Genomic DNA, 16,391 nt, shown 5'->3' with positions numbered 1-16,391 from the left:
GCAATTCGTGGTACATTTCCCCACAAACCCCACAATTTCGCTTTGACTTTGTCCGAGCCTCTCCCTTATTTCGTAGCTCTACTAAACCGCGCGAACTTGCACTCATGACCTCCAAGAAGAACAGTAAAAGCCAAAACAACATTACAGCTCCTGAAAAGTGGAGATGGAAAGAACGGATACCATTTTCCGAATTATGGGATCGAAAGTGAAGACGTTCCCAATAGTCATGCCACCCCCCATGGCTGGCGCAAGGACTCCGCCCGTGGTGGAAAACTAGGAGAAAGCCAGGAAAAAGACAAGGCGTCAATTGCAAGTAGCCCACCAATTCCAGCAGCTTTTGCTGCTGCGCCTTTTCAGTCCCTATTCGCCACCATCTTCTCAAAAGAACAGCTACACGCCTCAATCGTATTCCCCCACGGATCCAACACATACAGCGCCACCGTCCGTACCTCCTCCCCCTCCGTCGACTTCGGGCTCACCGTCTCCCCAATCTTTCGCCCGCCCGCCGCAACCACCCTCGCACACAGCGCCTCGGGATCCGGATCCGTGACCGCGAAGTGGAACACGCCGCCGCGCGTGTAATCAAACGAGGACGGCACGCTCATCGGCGGATCGATGAACTGGAACAGCTCGAATCCGACGCTATTCCCCGTCGCCAGGAACGCGACCTTGACTTTGTGGAGGCGGGAGTCGTAGATGCGGAAGATGGGGGCGTCGGGGTCGGTGGAGCGGTCGGTGCAGCGGGGCAGGTTCTGGAGTTTGCGGAAGCTGAGGATGCTGGTGTAGAAGGCGATTGCGGCGTCGATGTCCGGGACGTGGAGGGCGACGTGGTTGAGGACGCGGTTGAAGGGTGCGACTTCCATTCTGTGGTGGTGTTGGATGAGCTGCAGATATACAGCGACGTGATGGAAGAGGTCTAGGAGGATGGCCACTTACGTTTGATATTGTGAATGTTTACTAAGATAGAACGTTGAGTGCTAGGAACAGTAGCGCAAGTATAGGAGAAGCGGGATAATAGTGTATGAGAATGTAGTGACTTGGCCGCTCACCGAAAGAGGGACCAGCTCTCCTTAATATGGGTATTTATTTCTACCAGTTACCCCATAATCTGGCGTAAATATGGCTGGTCTGGTGCGGATTTAGCCCCACTAGGTTGATCACAAGCCTTTAATGCATGTACATGAGTACCAAGCGAATAAGCATCCTAAATCATTAGACTCTGGATAACTTGAACCGATACTCTATGGAGAAGGTTCGGCCGGTCTTTGCGGATGGTGACCCCTCGCTGAAAGAAGCATGGCAGAGCCGACCCCGGGAGGTCTTATCCTCGAGGAAGTTTGTGAGGAATGCAGAATGTCGAAAAATGCAGTGCTGGAAACAGCGAAGTGGAGCTATATGATGATTCTATTCGCTGCTGGCGAGGCAATTTTGCAACGTTAACGTGGCTCGAATAGAGGCATGAGGAGGAAACTCTAGTACAAAAGCAGTCGTATGTGTGATACGTATTTACGTGAGAGACGCGAATTGAGAGAGGTCCGCGATGGCCAAGGGAAGAGGTAGAAATGAGGTTGAGTGGGACCGTCCCGATCCGGCTAGTTCTCCTTACCACGTGGTATATGTCAATTCACTCCCAACTGAAATCAGAACCTTTTGCAGCGATCACATAGAACGACATGCTTTAGACTTTTGTATTTCATTTCGCATGCTACATCGAAACGCGACCCAGATGCGCAGAATACTTGCTAGATACTCCATCCAACGCCGTCAACGCAAAACACCACCTGCCCATCAAAACCATCGTAACCATCCTGCCCTTTTCGTGACTACTCAGCTTCTCAAAAGCCCTACAACATCAAGAAAACAGCCGCTGCTATCGCAGCGACCGCTCCCATCGCGTTGGGTACGAACGTGCCAGCAGCAGACACCTTGATCTGCACTAGCTTACTTGACGCAAAGGTCTTCCCGGGATTTGTGCTGTTGAGCGTGCCATCCCAACAGTATTTTGTAAAGCAGGTCTTGCAAATATCTGGCACCGTCGTGCCTGTCCTGTTCAGAGACCGACTCAGCACCGCGCAGCCCACGCAGGCGGGGAAATCCGCATCGAGCGTGCCGTTGGCCATCGTGGCGACATCGTAGCCATTCTCAATGATGGCGTTACGCTCGGTGTTGTTGTAGGAGAGTGTGAAAGTGGAGACGTTAGAGTTGTAGACGTAGGGCGTGTTGGGGACGTAGACGACGAGGGGCGCGTCTCCGGTGAAATTGGAGCTGTCGCAGCCGAAGAAGGTCGGGCGCTTGTTCAGGCCTAGGTTTACAAAGGTGTTTTGGTCTGGGATTGAAGGGAAGGCGGTGCCGTTCTCGATGGTCTCGTTCAGCGAACGCTGGTAGGTTGCGACGAGAGCAGTGCCATTGGGCCAATTGGCCGCACCATTGTCTGCGGTGGTATCGGCCGAAGAATCGACGGCGAAGATAACGTCGACGTGGCGGACAGGCTGAATGAGAGGGTTTAGCGGGATATTTTGAAGATCTTCGCCGCCATCGACAAGAGTGAGACGCTTGTTTGCGGCGTTTGGGTTTGTCTTGTTGTTGAAGTGGTAGAAGGGGTTGGGTGTCCAGTCCGCAATATCGTTCTGGTCTTCACCAAGATCCGTAAGCACGTTGGCGATGACGGACTTCAGTAGTTGCGGAGCGTCGGTCGAGTTGAGATTCAGTATCAGCTGATTGAAGAGGGAAGAGCTGGTGCCCATGACATATCCAACATTGTCAAAGCCCTCGATACATTGCTGGTTGGAATCGACTTTGCCACCAGTGAAATTTGAGCCGACATATCTTAGCGGCGCGAAGCCGTAAACAGTTGGGTCAAAGCTACCTATCTCCCAAGGGTTGAACTCGTAGTTGGTCGCGTTTCCAGAGATCAGGATCTCGCCTGGAGCACGGCCGTCCGCTACGAGGATGGGTAGGGGAGTATTGCCTGCGGCGAACTCTGTGTCATTTGCAATGGAGGACCAGGTGTAGGCTGGACCTCCGTCCGTTGCGTTGACAAGCTGGAAAGAAAGCGCACGGCCCCAATAATCGGTCAAAGAGGTGTTGAAGTTGCGTGCCTCCGATTTGGCATTCACAGTGTCGTAAAGATCGTCGTAGTACTGAACGGTAGAGAGAATTTGGATCCCGCCAGATTCCGGTCCTAAAAGCCATTAGCACATCAATCTGGAATACTTCAACACGGGCAAGGGCTGCAGATGATCATACCCTTGAGAATGGAGTTGCTAAATTGCCACAGGTCTCCCGATTGATCTGGGGTCGAGTTGATGAGGTCCTGAACCGAAGTATAGTTGTTGACAAACAAGCTGCCCACGAGCCACCCTCCTCCTGATAGACCGGCTAGATACGTCGCAGATTGTAGCAGACCTCCCAATTGACCAGTGTTGGTAGCGTTAGGCGTCCTGTTGTCGTATGCAGCCAAAGCCCCAGCTCCGTTCATCAGCGCTCGCCATCCTCCACCAGACACCGCGATCGCAACGTTTGGCATCGCAGACGAATTCTTCGCGTGGCTGTCAACGTACGCGCCAGCATCGAATCCGGTGATGTTCATCCGCACGAGAAACTCGCGCATCGAAGACACAGTATTGCTCCTCCTCTTCTCGAGCCATGATGTTTCCTCGTCGGAGAGCCCGTTCGCGAGGCGGATGGTAGGACGCGTGGAGGGACAATCCACTGCCGCGGGTGTGTAGCCGTTTGGTGCATCCGGGGCTGCCCGCTTCCACGCGTTGATGGCGCGGGCTGCTTCGAGGGAGGGCTCCTGGTATATGGCGTTTGCTGGGCATGTCAGCGCTGTGTCGCGTGCGCAAGGAGCTGTCAACGAAGCTTACCCAACGTGCTGTCCGCAAGCGACAAAGCCGTAGCCAACTGCAGCACTAGAGATGAAGTCTTCATGATTGCAAGGTGACACAAAGTGAATTGATGCCAACAGCGGAGGTGGGCGGGTATATAAGATGATACAGCTCCCCAGGGCTGTGCCCATTCCGCCCCCTGTTGGGCTCAGCTCTGACGATGTGGGACTGGTGCGCGAGCACTGTTCCTGGGCGCTGATCGACTACCACTGAAATTATATTTACCGCGATATGTCATCGTTTCAACATGTCGAATTTAGGTGAAGAATGAGAAGGTACAAAGGCATCGAGAAGCCTCCGGTGCTTCCGCTGGAGGGTTGCGTCCGACTGTTCCGAGGCGCTATCAAAGAATACACTCCGCGCCAACGGGTTGTTGACGTATTTTCTGTGGGGCCGCGGCCTAAGGAAGAGCCAAGATCTGGCTAATTCGGCACGGGTGCCGGGAGACGACCCTGCCGATGTGCATCCCCAACCTGGAGTCCTTGGTGTTGAGGAAGAGGGCTGTGTGGTCCTTTCGTTGCCATCCCAGCCGACTTCCGATCTTGGGCCAGCACCACGCTCTTAGAGGCTGAAACATCTCGAGGGAACCACGCCCACGGGTACCCAGTTGGCGAGAAAGCGACCCATCGTGGAACAGCCGGCTAGTCAACTTGTAACCCAGCCCTGGAGCCAAGACCCGTCCCCAGGGATAACAGAAGCTGGGACGACCACAAGAGCTCAGACCATGATGACTGATGCCATCTGGTGTACCACGGTGTGCCGGGATCCATTTCAAGTCGCAAGTGCCGCCTCGCGGTGTATCAAGGCGAGCCGCTACTCCTCATCCGCTTCAAAAAATCAGATACCTAGGGTGACCAACCCTTTTTTCTTTTCTAAGTTGCGTGAACCGCAACTTCGAGTGCGTTCTCGGATCTGGATACGACTGCCCTCGTGTCTTCTAACTCTATTCAGTATCACGGTGCGACTGTTGTCAGCTAGTCTCTTACCGTTGGACTCATGACCCGCATCACATACCGATTCTGGTGATGATATCGGTAGCCTTGGGCAACTCATTCCGTCAGCAACCACTACATTGGCCGGTGGAAGTTTTGCTCAGTTACTGGGCCTCGATCGCACATCGCTCAGCAGCTTGTGACACATGTGAGTCTCGATATTCACATAATTCACAATGTTATCAATGCTTGTTCAACGAGCGTGTTTTGTTTTTGATGTTCTCTCTTGCTTCGTAGCTTCGTCCTTGTTTTTCAATTTAGTCTCCTACGACACCGGTCCCGCCTTTTGCGTGTCCTCCATCCCTCCGACCACTCTCTACCAGTTTCGCATCCCGATATTCCCATTCTTAGGTACTGCCCTTGAAACTTCAGGCTGCTTCGGCATCCTTGGCTTCCTTGTATAGGTGACTGTATGAAGCGCCGGCAAACTCAAGAGCATCCTCAGGCTTGGCGTCACGCTTCGCGGCTTCGGCGTCCTTTGCCTCCTTGTACAGGTGGCTGTATGAAGCGCCAGCGAATTCAAGAGCGTCTTCAGGTTGGGCGTCACGCTTCGCGGCCTCGGCATCCTTCGCTTCCTTGTACAGGTGGCTGTATTGGGCGCCAGCGAACTCGAGGGCGTCCTTAGGGTTGGCATCACGCTTTGCGACTTCAGCGTCCTTCGCTTCCTTGTACAGGTGGCTGTATTGAGCGCCGACGAACTCGAGAGCGTCTTCAGGTTTGGCGTCACGCTTTGCGACTTCGGCGTCTTTTGCTTCCTTGTACAGGTGACTGTATTGAGCGCCGGCGAACTCCAGGGCGTCTTCAGGTTGGGCGTCACGCTTTGCGACTTCGGCATCCTTCGCCTCCTTGTACAGGTGGCTGTATTGGGTGCCGGTGAACTCGAGGGCGTCCTCTACACAAATGGTTAATCCTAAGCTTCTTTTGCATGCTTCTACAGATCTCGGCAAACAAAGAATGACGTACTAGCCACAGGTGCTGCAAAAACAGCAGCAGAGCCGCACAGAACTGCCACGGCGACGGAAGACTTAAAGAGCATATTGAATTATCGTTAACAAATTATTTTGGATAGGTGTGCCTGAGAAAGTGGTGGGAAGCCTCTGCTTTAAGATGACCGCCCGCAATAGAGGTTCTGATGGATTACTCGGCTTCTGACAGATTGAACACAGTTTGCATTACGAACGAAAGACCCATTTACCAGGTTCGGGTCTTTGCTCCGCTCTCGGGTCTTGACTTTGAGAATCCAGCATCCTTCTTTTCCACCGCGTTCTTGTGCAGATGTGGAAGGTAACACAATGCAGTATCGTGAAAGTCCACAAGGATCGCCGAATAAAACCAATCATCATGGGATCCAACTCACGAAACAAGCTCTACTGGTTGATTTAAGCCTTCTAGCCCTTGCTGTCGTCTTCCCCACTGGGAAGGCGAATCGATATACGCCATGTTTTGTCAAAATGCTTCAGATAGGTGTGGAGCTCCAGCAATCCTACTCCTTCCTTTTGCGGCATCAATAATCGGCCCGTGATCAGTTAACAATCGTATTCTCAAATTATACGCGTTGTACTATTCAGAGCTGACGATTTCTAAGCTGACGGCGTCTTCAAAGTAAAGCGATTATGGGGTCTCCGAAGCTTGTTCAACGTTACACGACCGTTCACCTTCCTGGTGCGGGCCGAAATCGCGTGGCGATTTTCATCCGTCGATCTTTTATAGGCAGCTTCCAAATTAGGCTCGTAGAGCAACCATATCCCAAGACTCAATCCAGTTAGATTCCTCCGCCCTAAAAGCCTGGACTAGATACCTAAATTATAGCCCGGTTCATCGTGCTTTACATTATCTCGTCCCCGCACGCGGGATATCCGTGCCGTAAGCCATCGTCGGGAGCCGTAAAGCTTTTCTGAATTTCCGAGTTTGTACTCCTTTCCAACATTATTTTTCTAAGCAGAGATATACACTGTCATTCCCCGCTCCGAAAGCCCAGGTCTCCCTGTCTCTTTCACACCTTCGTCTCCACAACCATGACGCCCACATACTCCCCTCTCAACTCACAAGAGTCCGACAGCGAATCCGCCGCCATGATCTCTTCCTCTTCAGACTTCGAAAAACTCCAATCTCCACAGTTCTCAAATCGGCGGAAGCACTCCATCTCCGCCAACATCGTCCACTGGGCAGCTCACGTGATCAGCGTCCTCATAATCTTCGGCCTAATACTCAACCTTATTTTGAGAGACATCACGAAAGCAGACACAAAGCCAGAGCATAATACCAAAGCACAGGGTGTATGGACACCAGCGGATGACGCATTGGGTGATACAACGCACACAGAAATTTTCCAGAACTCGTTTTGGGAAGACTCGCCGTACAAAGGCCCGCCAACCGAAGAGATCCTCGCAAGATGGCATCACATCACCCATACCGGGCCGTTGAACATCACGAGGGAGGAGATGGAGGGGCTGGAGCTTTCAACGGATGCGGTGCAGTATCCGGAGGAGTTTGGCGGCGTGAGTGCCCAACCTAAGCACTGCTGCCACCACTTCATTCAATATCAATCGTAGGCATTCAAATGAACTTTTACTAACACCTCTACCACTACAGGGCTATGTAGCCTACCTCGAGTCCGCCCACCAACTCCACTGCCTCCAAGCCCTGTGGGAAGACCACCACTGGAACACTAAACCCCACCTCCGCCACCTCTTCCCAGTCCTCGCTACCAAACTCGCTACCGAGCCCGACATCACCGAAGCTCACTTCGAGCACTGCGTCGATGTGCTCCGCAACCGGCTTATGTGCACTGCCGACGCCTCTTTGGTAACCTTCCGGTGGGTCAAGGGAGTTAGCGGCCCGTACCCGTACTTTAACACGAAGCATGAGTGTAGGAGCTATGAGGGGTTGCTGGGGTGGGATCGGGAGAGGAGGCCCGGGGATAAGTTTCCGGATGGGTATCCGTGGCCGAAGCCGGATGGGGTGAGTGAGTTGGAGCGGGCGCCATAGAAAGGGGATGGGGGTGAAGGTGCCACGTGTAGCTGCGAATATGCTGGGGAGTTATGCTCGCCTGTTGTGAGTGAGCTCCGAAGATGTCATACTTGAGTGGATGTACGGTTTTGCGATTTAGCGTAACGATAGGTTTTTTGGGATGAGTTCTGGGAATGGAAAGAATATTTCTGATTCTGAGTTTTGCCCTTGAGGATCGGATCGTCTTTTCGGAGACTATTGCATTACGAAGTCTTGATTAGTTATTCAGCTGCTCAGCCACCAGATCTCTTGGTTTCCGGATTTTGGAGCGATTGGAAGTTTAGATATGGAGTCCAAGGAAGAATAGAACTGAATTGGACGCTTGTGCGCAGATCACAAAGCTTTCAATTCTTGCACACTGGCCAAATGTTCTTCGAGTTGGAATCCTTAGACAACATGATAAGTTGGTTTCCAGAAGTGTTTGATCACGTGCGCAGGTGATGGGGGCTAGTCCAATTGAGTCGTTAGGGTAAAACGACGCGTAGCGATTCAAGCGTCAAACCTCACCTCATCTCTCAACGACAATTGATGGGAACCCCCTCAGCAAACCACCACTGCGGTAAGTAAAATCTCTATCTTTTCTTCAATGCAGCCCAACTCTTGGGTACAAAAGTAGATTCTAATGTGTCGCAGTGATACTCGTCCGAGATGTCGCTCAAGCGCAAAAGACAGGGCAGTGACAGCGATGCGATCGTGCACGGCAACCGAACCGCTCGAATTTCCCCCGATGATCCTCTACAGCAGATCGCAGCTGCTTCCACCGCTACCAATGCCTGTCTTGCCAATCTGCCAATAGAGATGATTGGAGAGATCGCTTCGTGGCTGTCAAGTCCGCGAGACGCTGCGGCCCTTTCCCTGACTGGGAAGCTGTTTAATAAAGAGATGGAGCGACGCATATACAACAGCATTTCCCTCCCAATCATCGATCTCGATGACACACACTGGGCGCTGCTGTTGCGGACATTTGCATCGCGACCAGACCTGGCCGCAAGAGTTCAGAAACTCGAGCTTGAGATTCACTATTGCACATACACCAGTTGTCCAGGCCGATGCCTACCTTCATACATGCCGGCTACTGGGTTTTCATCAATCGAAGACGACACACTTGTAATCAAGTATCCTCCCGGCGACTCGACCCGAGTGAGCTCTCAGGAACTCCAGTCACTCTACGCCGGCAAATTTTGTCCAGCGGCACAAGTTCTCACTCTAGCCAATTTGACGCCGAAGCTGAAGCACCTCAGTGTAGCTATAGATGACAGTAACCAAAGATTACAGAGTATATTTTTTATGCGTTCCATGAGGGAACCAACGGCCGAGTGCTGGCAAAGGCTCTTCCGCTCAGTACGACCGAGTCTATCGTACTTGGAAAGTCTCAGCATTACAGGTATCGGAGGTCTCGACGGAGGAATAGGAGTACGGTACAAACACGACTTCAACGACTTGTCATTCTTCTGGAATATGCCATCGTTGAAGACCTTGCGCGCAGATGGCTGCGACCCATATTGTCGTCTGGAGATGGATAAGTTCAAGCCTCAAACATCTTCGATTACGAAGTTGGTGTTGCACCAAACTTCCGTAAACCTACTTCAGCTCTCAACGCTAATCCTTTCGTGTCAAACCCTCAGATCTTTCACACTATGTCTGAACACTTGGGTGATGCGTCAGCCCCTTCATCGATGGCGAGAGATCATACAAGTTCTAGAGCCAGCAAAAGATGCCCTAGAATACCTCAGCCTGGGATGGAGCCTAGAAGACATTGATGGTGATGATACAGTTGAAATGTGTCTATTACGTGTGCTGCCAATCAAGTCCCTCAAGCACTTCAGCTCTTTAGCTCATGTTCGACTTCCGTTCAGGGCATTGTTCGTAGAAGAACATGACGAGGATGATGAAGAAGGGCCTCCATATTCTGTGTATCCGGCGCCTCTAGAAGACATTCTTCCGCCATCCCTGTCTATTCTAGAATTGAATGTGGAGGACTCTGAAAGAAGGACCACGTACGAGGTTGCTTCCGAAAGCTTTGAGCGCCTCCGGCAATGCGCGCACGACAAATTGCCGAAGCTGACTAAAGTCGCTGCGGTGGGTAGAAATGCGTGTACATCTGAACCAACCGATCGCGAGAAAGATCTCGTGACTTTTTTCAAAGAGATAGGGGTCGAATTGGACTGGAATTCTGGTTACGGTGTTGATTGGCATCGCTTTGGCCACGATTTCAAGATTGGAAACTCCGAAGGCATATTGCTTCCAGATTATATCTCGAGTCCGATTTTGATTTCGGATTCAGATTCCGAAGAATACAACTGGTAAAAATGGACTTTCTTTCGGATTCCGTCCTTGAACGAACCCGTATGTACGTCTCGGCGTTTCGGGTGTTTCTACGGCCTTTAGCTAACGAATCTCTTCTTCTTTCCGCCTAGGTTCTTTCGGGAATTTGTTTCCATTAAGTTTCTCTCGGTTTGAAGCCAGTCGACAGTACCTGTTTCGGTAATGATACTTTGGTGAGCTAGACTATACAATCACAAAGCTTAGTCAAGAATCTACCTCGCGCAATGAGGGTTCTCGTACAATCTCTATCCTTCAAGTGGTTGATACTAGAGTTGATGAGCTCGTTTTGAGTTACACACCATCACTCTGCCGTTCTAAATGGAAGCGACGCAATGCATGATCTTCATTCGCGTAGACGGCTCCCGGTTAAGGTCGAAAAGCGGGCGCAAACCCACCTCCCACGTGAAGGCGTCTCATTGAACATTCGCCCGAACCTGATTTGCAGACTGCTGTCACGGTGCGGAGTTTAATTACTAATGGCTTCCAGTGGTATGTCCGCGAGTTCAGCGAAAGCATTGACGCCGTTTTATTACTCCATCTAACTATTCGGCCGAAACCTCGGTTGAAAGCACTATATAGAACAGCTCGCGTCTGGGAATGACCAACTCCAACTCCAGCCTCCGAAGTAGCTCTGGGTCTCTACCTCATTGTATCAAAATCATTATAGACGTCTGTGTTCAAGCTCAAGTCTACTCTTTGTATCTCAAAAGTTTCAAGCAGCCGACGCAAGACCCACAGTGTCTATCCAGAGAAAATGGTCAAGATTGCTATTGCAGGTGGCTCCGGCAGTATGTTCTCCACCGTTATGCTCCAATCTGGAGTGTTACTAATGCCTCGGCAGACGTTGCACAAGAGATCATTGATGTCCTCGTTGCTAGCAAGAAGCACGAGATTTTGCTTCTATCTAGAAATGTTCGCATATTGTCCACGCATGTATCAATTGCTAGTTCATCGCAGCTAATCGGCTCGCACAGGATGCTCCGGCCGGCTCGGTCGTCAAGGGTGTAACATGGATCAAGGCAAACTACGAAGACCCCGAGCAGTTGGCGCAAATTCTGCAGGGAGTGCACACTGTGCTCTCATTCGTAGCCATTTCGGGGGATGCAGCGAGCACCATCCAAAGGAACCTCATCGATGCCGCAATCCTAGCTGGTGTGAAGCGCTTTGCACCCAGCGAGTGGTCCACGTAGGCAGTCCTTATCCCTCATGCTGTATCCGTCACTGACCTCTTGCAGGTCCGGCCTTAAGCACCTCAGCTGGTACGCGTACAAAGCTGAAGCTCGCCAATACCTCAAAGAGCTGAACAAGGACAAGAAGGTAAGTTTCGAGGCGCTCCGAGATAAGCTGAAGTTCTAACACAAGACCTCACTGATAGGTTCTCGAATACAGCCTCTTCCAACCAGGCTTATTCCTCAATTACTTTACAAGCCCCTATAAGTCGTCCAAACACCTCCACGCAATGGAGATCCCTTTCGACTTCAACAACCGCCGAGCTCTTGTGCTGGATGGCGGCGATGACGACCGTATCACTATCACCACCGTGCAGGATCTCGCCAATGTAGTCGCGAAAGCGATCGACTTTGAAGGCGAGTGGCCTGTTGTCAGTGGCATCAGAGGCGTCGACATGTCCGTTAGAGAAGTCATTGCTCTGGGAGAGAAAATCCGCGGTGCGTGCGCCTCCATCAACTTATCGATCTTGGATATGTGCTGACATTGAGCGAACTAGGCGCACCTTTTGCAATTGAGAAATTGAAAACCAGTGAGCTCGAAAGCGGGGAGTGGAAGACGTCGTGGATTCCGAGGCTCGACCACCCTTCCATCCCAGTCGAGCAGGTTGACATATTCTCGAGGATCATTGTCGCTGGGGTTTTGTTGGCTATCTCGGCCAAGGGCTACACTTGCTCGGACGAGTGGAATCAGTTGCTGCCAGACTACAAGTTTACGAATCCCGAAGAGTTTTTCACCGAGGCTTGGCGTGGTAAGCAGTAGATAGGAAATTTAACGTCTCTTGGGCGGTAAGAGAGATAGTAAGGGGAGCGGAGAGGCGTGGGAGGCTTGCTTTTTGCTGTTCCGGATCTGCGAAGTAGCTCGAATGTAAAAGTTGTCAGAGAATAAGAGTTGCCCTGAATACCTTTACAGGTTCTGGCTATGACATAGTAACTAGTGTGGCAGCTAATTTTCTAACCTCTACATCTCTTCTATCCTAGATGGTGGCTGCTCGCCTTTGGCCATCACAGGAACGACCTGCTAGTGATGTTTGATGCGACATGTCGTATCCGCCGGGGAGGGATGCATTCCGGACTTTCTGACCGGGGATGAATGATGCTCCCTTGTCGTCACCAAGTAGGGGCATCTCCCCAACCTTCACGTCATCGAACTCTTGGATTCGCAGTTGCGACGTTATGGTTGCCATCTTCATGCAGACCCCCAGTGATTGGTAAGTGTCGAATGTGCAATTGCCTGTCGAGCAGGTCGCTCCAAGCGGTTCGATTGGCCTCAAGAAGTTACTTCCGTCCTCTGCGGTCGCCATCAACAGCGCTTTGCGTGTTCCCGTGTCCAATTTATCTTTCGGCGCGATGATCGTACGGATGGCTGAAGCTTTGCCTCTTCCGACGCGGCTAGCACGTCTCGTAAGGGGTAACTGATAGCTAGCTGTGTGATGGGGGAGGTTAAAAAACTCAAGACCATAAGGATAGCCCTGAGCGCACCGAAATGCCGGAAGCGAATCCGCCATACGAAGTAGCAGAATCAAAGAGCCCCAGGCTCCTCTACTCGCCTGGTCAAAGACATGGAAGTCATAGAACGGCCTTTCTCGGCTGAACCAGGTCCATTGCGCTTGACTAATAGCTGAAGAGACGGGAAGCATAAAAGCTGCTTTTCCTAGTGTAGTAAAGAAGGCGACCAAAGTATTAAGCGTGATTCGTAAAGGCCATTCCGGCAAGCTCTGTTGGTCGAATCGAGCGAGTATGACAACAATCACATGTTATATACTTTAGGATGTTACGCAGCCTGGACTAGTCCCTATTTTAGTTCTTCGTAATGGTTCGCCCTTTAGAATGGTACAGATATCGTACTAATCCCTATGCCGCAACTTTGTAATGGTACCCTCTTGTAATAGCCCTATTCTGCCAAATTGTACTGGTATGCGAATCGTACCAATCCCTTAATGCTAGCTTTGGCATGGTATGCATCTCGTATTAGCCCTAATTCTGCCAAATTCGTACTAATCCCCATGGCGCCAGCTTTGGAACGGTACGGTATCTTATATGTCATACTCTGATGTGGTGAGGGTCCAGGCCAGGATAGTGTTCTAAAGTCGAGTTCTACTTATCTAAATGTTTGGGACACGTAATTATTATTATATTCAGATAAATTTAGTCAAATTTAGCTTCAATAGAGAGCTCATATTAAGGAATATAATTAATGAGATTTCTAGCAAATTCTAATTAGTGGTTGCAAAGCTATCTTGATATTTGCAACCGAATTTTTCCCAGTTGTGATGAGCTCCCCTAACAAATCTGTCGGAAATCTCTCAGACGTTCTTTCCACGCGGCAGCCCAATTCGGCTATTCCGCCTCAGGCGGCCTAAAGCTTGCCAACAAAAGAACGTCTGAGATATCCTGGGTACTCATACCCCTATCTTCCCAATACTCCACCCACGGTCCCACAACCACCCTTTCAAACCCCTCGCTCAGAAATTCGGGCATTGGGTCATCTATCATTGGACAGCACCCGGTGGAGTATAACATGTCGATCCTGAGTACGGCTTCTTGACTTCTTCCGTCCTCCTTTTGTGCACCGCCTCCACTACTGCCTTCCCTGCTCCTAATGCCTGCAAAGTCCTGTTCCTCTGGTTCATCCTCCGGCATATGGAAGCCAATCGTGATACTATTAGGTCTTCCCATAAACTCCGAACACACAGCCTCCTCAACATAGTCGTACAACACTCCCATCCTCAGTCCATCATCATGCAAATCCTCCTCTTGAAGATCCGCCTTTCTCCCCTTATAACGGAATGCAAGTTCCCTCTTATGATACTTGAGATGATTTTCTCCAGGGTGTCGCTCTTCAAGCTCTCCACTTCCATTTATAACCTCACTACCTGGACTCATCTGCCTCGCGATCTTCACCAACGCCGCCGACGTACACGCCTCGCCTTCCCTCGGCAAGTCCACAACCGCCACCTCCATGCTCTCCCCCCTCCTCCGAACCTCAATCTTCCGCACCTCAATCTTCCGAACCGGCGGACTGGAGACGAACATCCGGCGCCAACTCGCTCCTTTCCGCTTAAACGCCTCCCTCCTCTGCAACCAAGGCAGCATTATAAACATCTGTTCTGAGCTCTTCTCATAGAGACCAATAGGCCGTTTCGCTTCCTGAGCATTCAGGAGGTCAGGTGGTAGGGGCGTGAGCCAGCCGGGAAATGCGGTGGTGAGGAGGGGGTTGAGTGTCAATGCTGGAGAAGTAGTGTTGGGAAGGGAATTTGATATTGAGGATGGTGGGGGTATGCGGAAGAAGAGGTCTGATTGCAGAAGGGGGGACGCGGAGATAAGAGTGTGGAAGAGGCGATTAGTGAGTTGGGCGTAGAGGAGAGATGGTGGAGGAAGTTGGTGCAGGATGGTCTCGAGGAGCTCGGGGGTGCTGAGGACCGCAGTTGAGGCGGTGGTGGTGGGGAGGTCCATGATGGTGATGAGTTATCTTGACTGTGAAACTTTGGGTGGGTTAGAGGCTGCATTTATATATTTTGGCTTCGAGAAAGCCGGTGAGGAGGTTGCTGGTGCCTAGATTTGACCTAGCATGCATGTGTGGCGGACTTTCAAAACCCCTGGGGGTTGCTGGGTGCGCCAATCATTGCGCTGCTGTATACATCCAGGAGAGAAGGACCGCCTAGAACTAAACCTGAGGGGGTGTTCCCTTGAACATCTTTACAGATAAATGCAGGTTTCTGGTAAATACCCCTCCGAAAATGGACGTTTGTAACGCCGTTTTATGGGGGCCTTTTCCCGCCATGCCAAGAGCAAAGCCCCGGCATCGCGTAAGCGCACCAAAGGCCATGTAACGCCGTGGTGCTAGCTTCACCCCTGCACTACCAAGAGATTGAGATTGAGAAGACACCTGATCTTCTCAACTGCCAGCTACTTATACGCTTGCAAGAGCCGGCTAGCACGCACCTCCGTGCGCCCAGCCTCGTGCCCGCTCCGCGAGTCGTGATAAGTTATGAGTTACTAGAGGAGAAGGGAATGCGAGGATTTACCTTAATTATCTATATAGAAGGGGGCGGAGGCCCCTGTGTTCGCAGGTAAGTACCTAAGGAGAGGAGAAGATGATGATGATGATTCTGATGGCGATGCCGCCGCATCACCGCTTATAGAGTCCGTCGCCGTTCGTCATGTGACCGGAGCTGAGCCTAACCCCGTGACCCTGCTATTAGCTGATGGCCACCGCTCACCCCACCATAATACTAGTAATAATGGACCACTAAGGCCTTTACAGGAAGAGGATTTATAACCTTTGCTTTTGCTTTTGTACAAGTATAAAGTGTTGGCATTTAGGAAGTGACGACAGGTGGCTCGATCGCGTGGCTTAAGTTTGGGGCTTATGTTAGCCATACTAGTTGATCCATGTCGTTAATGAGAGGGCCCAATCCGATTGGCTATTTACGATCGGTGTTTGAGCCCGTTTGGGCTCGTCTTCCCTTGTACTTGGGCAATTATCCGCAATTTCGTAATGGTATATTGTGAGGAGCCCGTTTGGACTCTTCGTACAGGGGCTATTGTCCGCAATTTCGTAATAGGACATTGTGAGGAGCCCGTTTGGGTTCCTCTTCAATTTTCGTACTGGTAGACTCTTAGTAATGGTACGAATCATGCCATTTTGTAATGGTTCGCCTTCGTAATGGTATAAACTGTTGAATGTCACGGTTAATGGTGGCTGAAACGATGTGACAAGGGGTGAGAATGGATACATATATGAGGCACCCCGCCCATCCATAGCCAGACAATGAAAAAGCAGACACAATCACTTGCTCAACATAAACTTTGGAATGGTACGCCCTTCGGAACGGTACAGATATCGTACTAATCCCTGTTGAGCAAGTGATTGTGTCTGTTTTTTTCATTGTCTGGCTATGGATGGGCGGGGTGCCTCATATATGTATCCATTCTCACCCCTTGTCACA

General features: G+C 51.0%; 8 protein-coding genes across 8 annotated transcripts; 3 read left to right on the top strand and 5 right to left on the bottom strand.

The window, feature by feature from the left end:
• Window positions 1-247: 247 nt before the first annotated feature.
• On the bottom strand, window positions 248-1,037 carry BDZ99DRAFT_467253 (Glyoxalase/Bleomycin resistance protein/Dihydroxybiphenyl dioxygenase). Its single transcript, XM_033720980.1, has one exon. It carries the CDS (start codon window positions 861-863, stop codon window positions 354-356), a length of 510 nt encoding a protein of 169 aa, XP_033571521.1. The 5' UTR covers window positions 864-1,037; the 3' UTR covers window positions 248-353.
• A 681-nt stretch (window positions 1,038-1,718) lies between these two features.
• BDZ99DRAFT_451627 (uncharacterized protein) lies at window positions 1,719-4,192 on the bottom strand. Its single transcript, XM_033718225.1, has 3 exons — window positions 3,867-4,192; window positions 3,247-3,813; window positions 1,719-3,181 (listed from the first exon to the last, which is right to left on the bottom strand). The coding sequence occupies exons 1-3, from the start codon at window positions 3,928-3,930 to the stop codon at window positions 1,845-1,847; spliced, it is 1,968 nt and encodes a 655-aa protein (XP_033571520.1). The 5' UTR covers window positions 3,931-4,192; the 3' UTR covers window positions 1,719-1,844.
• An 874-nt stretch (window positions 4,193-5,066) lies between these two features.
• On the bottom strand, window positions 5,067-5,986 carry BDZ99DRAFT_502431 (uncharacterized protein). The gene is made up of 2 exons (XM_033723892.1): window positions 5,843-5,986; window positions 5,067-5,771 (listed from the first exon to the last, which is right to left on the bottom strand). Exons 1-2 carry the CDS (start codon window positions 5,913-5,915, stop codon window positions 5,248-5,250), a joined length of 597 nt encoding a protein of 198 aa, XP_033571519.1. The 5' UTR covers window positions 5,916-5,986; the 3' UTR covers window positions 5,067-5,247.
• Window positions 5,987-6,951: 965 nt separating this feature from the next.
• On the top strand, window positions 6,952-7,867 carry BDZ99DRAFT_397559 (uncharacterized protein; the record flags this gene model as incomplete). Its single annotated transcript, XM_033716054.1, has 2 exons — window positions 6,952-7,377; window positions 7,472-7,867. The coding sequence occupies 2 exons, from the start codon at window positions 6,952-6,954 to the stop codon at window positions 7,865-7,867; spliced, it is 822 nt and encodes a 273-aa protein (XP_033571518.1).
• An 812-nt stretch (window positions 7,868-8,679) lies between these two features.
• Window positions 8,680-10,445, top strand: BDZ99DRAFT_467249 (uncharacterized protein). Its single transcript, XM_033720979.1, has 2 exons — window positions 8,680-10,238; window positions 10,306-10,445. Exon 1 carries the CDS (start codon window positions 8,687-8,689, stop codon window positions 10,193-10,195), a length of 1,509 nt encoding a protein of 502 aa, XP_033571517.1. The 5' UTR covers window positions 8,680-8,686; the 3' UTR covers window positions 10,196-10,238; window positions 10,306-10,445.
• Window positions 10,446-10,939: 494 nt separating this feature from the next.
• Window positions 10,940-12,344, top strand: BDZ99DRAFT_511521 (NAD(P)-binding protein). Its single transcript, XM_033724553.1, has 6 exons — window positions 10,940-11,001; window positions 11,055-11,125; window positions 11,188-11,399; window positions 11,449-11,530; window positions 11,589-11,880; window positions 11,940-12,344. Exons 1-6 carry the CDS (start codon window positions 10,968-10,970, stop codon window positions 12,200-12,202), a joined length of 954 nt encoding a protein of 317 aa, XP_033571516.1. The 5' UTR covers window positions 10,940-10,967; the 3' UTR covers window positions 12,203-12,344.
• Window positions 12,345-12,416: 72 nt separating this feature from the next.
• BDZ99DRAFT_525387 (uncharacterized protein) lies at window positions 12,417-13,079 on the bottom strand (the record flags this gene model as incomplete). The annotated part of the gene is made up of 1 exon (XM_033725988.1): window positions 12,417-13,079. One exon carries the CDS (start codon window positions 13,077-13,079, stop codon window positions 12,417-12,419), a length of 663 nt encoding a protein of 220 aa, XP_033571515.1.
• A 559-nt stretch (window positions 13,080-13,638) lies between these two features.
• On the bottom strand, window positions 13,639-14,918 carry BDZ99DRAFT_502427 (uncharacterized protein). The gene has a single exon (XM_033723891.1). It carries the CDS (start codon window positions 14,893-14,895, stop codon window positions 13,780-13,782), a length of 1,116 nt encoding a protein of 371 aa, XP_033571514.1. The 5' UTR covers window positions 14,896-14,918; the 3' UTR covers window positions 13,639-13,779.
• Between the last annotated feature and the right edge of the window lie 1,473 nt (window positions 14,919-16,391).

Source organism: Mytilinidion resinicola (genome assembly GCF_010093595.1).
Source record: "Mytilinidion resinicola strain CBS 304.34 unplaced genomic scaffold BDZ99scaffold_21, whole genome shotgun sequence".
Taxonomy (NCBI): Eukaryota; Fungi; Ascomycota; class Dothideomycetes; order Mytilinidiales; family Mytilinidiaceae; genus Mytilinidion; species Mytilinidion resinicola.
This window is presented reverse-complemented; position numbering and strand designations above follow the sequence as displayed.

Bases quoted from the DNA above. Each gene is read 5' to 3' on its own strand.
- BDZ99DRAFT_502427 (XM_033723891.1), bottom strand. From the start codon at position 14,895: ATGGACCTCCCCACCACCACCGCCTCAACTGCGGTCCTCAGCACCCCC.
- BDZ99DRAFT_502431 (XM_033723892.1), bottom strand. From the start codon at position 5,915: ATGCTCTTTAAGTCTTCCGTCGCCGTGGCAGTTCTGTGCGGCTCTGCT. The intron at 5,772-5,842 runs GTACGTCATTCT...CCATTTGTGTAG, and splicing joins TTTTGCAGCACCTGTGGCTA to AGGACGCCCTCGAGTTCACC.
- BDZ99DRAFT_467249 (XM_033720979.1), top strand. From the start codon at position 8,687: ATGATTGGAGAGATCGCTTCGTGGCTGTCAAGTCCGCGAGACGCTGCG.
- BDZ99DRAFT_467253 (XM_033720980.1), bottom strand. From the start codon at position 863: ATGGAAGTCGCACCCTTCAACCGCGTCCTCAACCACGTCGCCCTCCAC.
- BDZ99DRAFT_451627 (XM_033718225.1), bottom strand. From the start codon at position 3,930: ATGAAGACTTCATCTCTAGTGCTGCAGTTGGCTACGGCTTTGTCGCTT. The intron at 3,814-3,866 runs GTAAGCTTCGTT...TGACATGCCCAG, and splicing joins GCTTGCGGACAGCACGTTGG to CAAACGCCATATACCAGGAG. The intron at 3,182-3,246 runs GTATGATCATCT...AATGGCTTTTAG, and splicing joins TAGCAACTCCATTCTCAAGG to GACCGGAATCTGGCGGGATC.
- BDZ99DRAFT_511521 (XM_033724553.1), top strand. From the start codon at position 10,968: ATGGTCAAGATTGCTATTGCAGGTGGCTCCGGCA. The intron at 11,002-11,054 runs GTATGTTCTCCA...ATGCCTCGGCAG, and splicing joins TATTGCAGGTGGCTCCGGCA to ACGTTGCACAAGAGATCATT. The intron at 11,126-11,187 runs GTTCGCATATTG...CGGCTCGCACAG, and splicing joins TTTTGCTTCTATCTAGAAAT to GATGCTCCGGCCGGCTCGGT.